Source organism: Branchiostoma floridae, chromosome 1 (assembly GCF_000003815.2).
Source record: "Branchiostoma floridae strain S238N-H82 chromosome 1, Bfl_VNyyK, whole genome shotgun sequence".
NCBI classification, from domain to species: Eukaryota; Metazoa; Chordata; class Leptocardii; order Amphioxiformes; family Branchiostomatidae; genus Branchiostoma; species Branchiostoma floridae.
The window spans coordinates 19,455,679-19,457,499 of record NC_049979.1 but is presented as its reverse complement, the minus strand read 5'-3'; the positions used below and the strand labels follow the sequence as shown (position 1 = coordinate 19,457,499).

The window sequence follows — 1,821 nt, the reverse complement described above, 5'->3', positions numbered from 1 at the left end:
TGCTGCTGCATTGTCTGGGAACCCTGAAGCTAGGAAGATGGACAACATATTGCGGTTAATGTAGGTGAAATGTTTTCATATGTTTTAATGATATCAATTTAGATAAACACAATCCATAACTTTTCTTTAACTAACCTTTGCAAACCTGACGGCATCTTCTTTCGTTATTTGCTGTGACTCATTGTTGAATCGACGTTCTTGACAATCCGTCAGACGGCCGAGTAGCCGGATACTGCTGATGACATCGCCGCCGTATATTTTTTCTGTCACATTACCCAGACACTTTGCTACACGAGACAGGTAATCCGCCTGGTTAAGTCCGCATTCAAGCTGCAATAGGCATAAACACATACAGTCAAACCTGTCTATAGCGGCCACTCAAGGGACAGGAGGAATGTGGCTACTATAAACAGGTGGCCACTATAGAAAAAATGTTGATCATTGGACCATACGCAAAAATGTACACATGATTTCAGTACCCACTAATCTTTCTTACCAAGTAACATTGTCATTGTCTCGATCGTCTCAAAATTTAACTGACCCTGCCAAAGTCAAATCTACCGAAAATGATTGTTATTGCCATGCGCAATATTGGTAAATTCGCCGACAAAGACTTGAGTTCTAATGTTCAGGCACGCGTACCTTCCGCTACCGCCAAAATGACCCTGTCAGGAACTCCAAATTCTCGCAAACTACGATTTCAAACCCGGCGCAGGGTGACACACGGCCACTGTATGATCACAATAGGGACTGTTTCTGCATCTATGGTCCCGGAAATCGTGTGGCCGTGGGCGCGTTGGACAGATGGCCGATATAGACTTTTTCCTAATGCTTAGGTCGATGGAAAAAATCCAAGGAACCGACAAAAAGTGACCGCAATGACCAGTGGTCACTTTGCAATAGTGACCGCTAATACAGGTTTGACTGTAGTTTATGATAATGTGGTCCAGCTTTACGGTACATTTAAGACGATATCTATAACCTGACATAGCTACTTATTTTCATCTGCGTAGAGTGGGAAAACTAGTAGTAGTATGTTAATTGCCTTTTCCAATGAGCAAGAAATTTCTAAGTCAACCATAACGAAATGACTACCTTGCCACCCATCCATGTTTGTTGTTGCGTCATGCCGGGAATGACAGGTCAAATTCGAAACCATTCCTCTTTATAGAATCTAACTGTAGGAACAAAGTTGAGTATGGATCACGAACAAAACGCATGCAGCTGCAGTCCCCTACGTAGCTAGAACAGTATCAGTGTTTGAGTTACCTGATATTCAAGGTCACGGACACACGGCGATGTACAGTGATGCCTGTCATTTTCCGTGCAGTTCTGGATGGCTAAATATAACAATACGTGTTCATTTTGAGATGTATGAAGTACTAAAATGTGTTTCACCTATCAAACATCACCTTCCATGCAGATAAATAAAATGTTCGTGTTCTTAGTATCTGATTAACAGTAAGTAATAGACGATTGGCGTGACAAGAGGAGCCCTCTGACTCGCAAGACGAAGGTCATGAGGATGTAAGGAAACCCCGCCTTGGTAGGACAACCCCATTTCAATAAACAAGCCACACCCCTCTTCTACATGTACATGTTTTTTTAACATAACTACTACCTCGAAGATTCCCTTTTTATCAAGATTAACCAAGGACATTATATTCAAGATGTTGCATAACATTCAAGCAAACTGGCCGAGTGTACCTCTTCATGCAGTAAAAATAAAGTGAAAGAGAATTTACGGATGAATATGGATCTCTTCATGGCTCTGCCATATATGGTGGTTTATGACATCTGTTACTATGCATGTACTTAAAT

At 41.6% G+C, this 1,821-nt stretch overlaps 1 protein-coding gene across 1 annotated transcript in view; it reads right to left on the bottom strand.

Moving 5' to 3' along the window:
* LOC118411689 (adhesion G protein-coupled receptor L3-like) overlaps positions 1–1,821 on the bottom strand; it is a 12,042-nt gene that overhangs the window by 6,080 nt on the left and 4,141 nt on the right. The window contains exon 5 of the mRNA XM_035814204.1: positions 136–330. Coding sequence (XP_035670097.1) covers positions 136–330 — 195 coding nt within the window. The remainder of the gene's footprint in view (positions 1–135; positions 331–1,821) is intronic.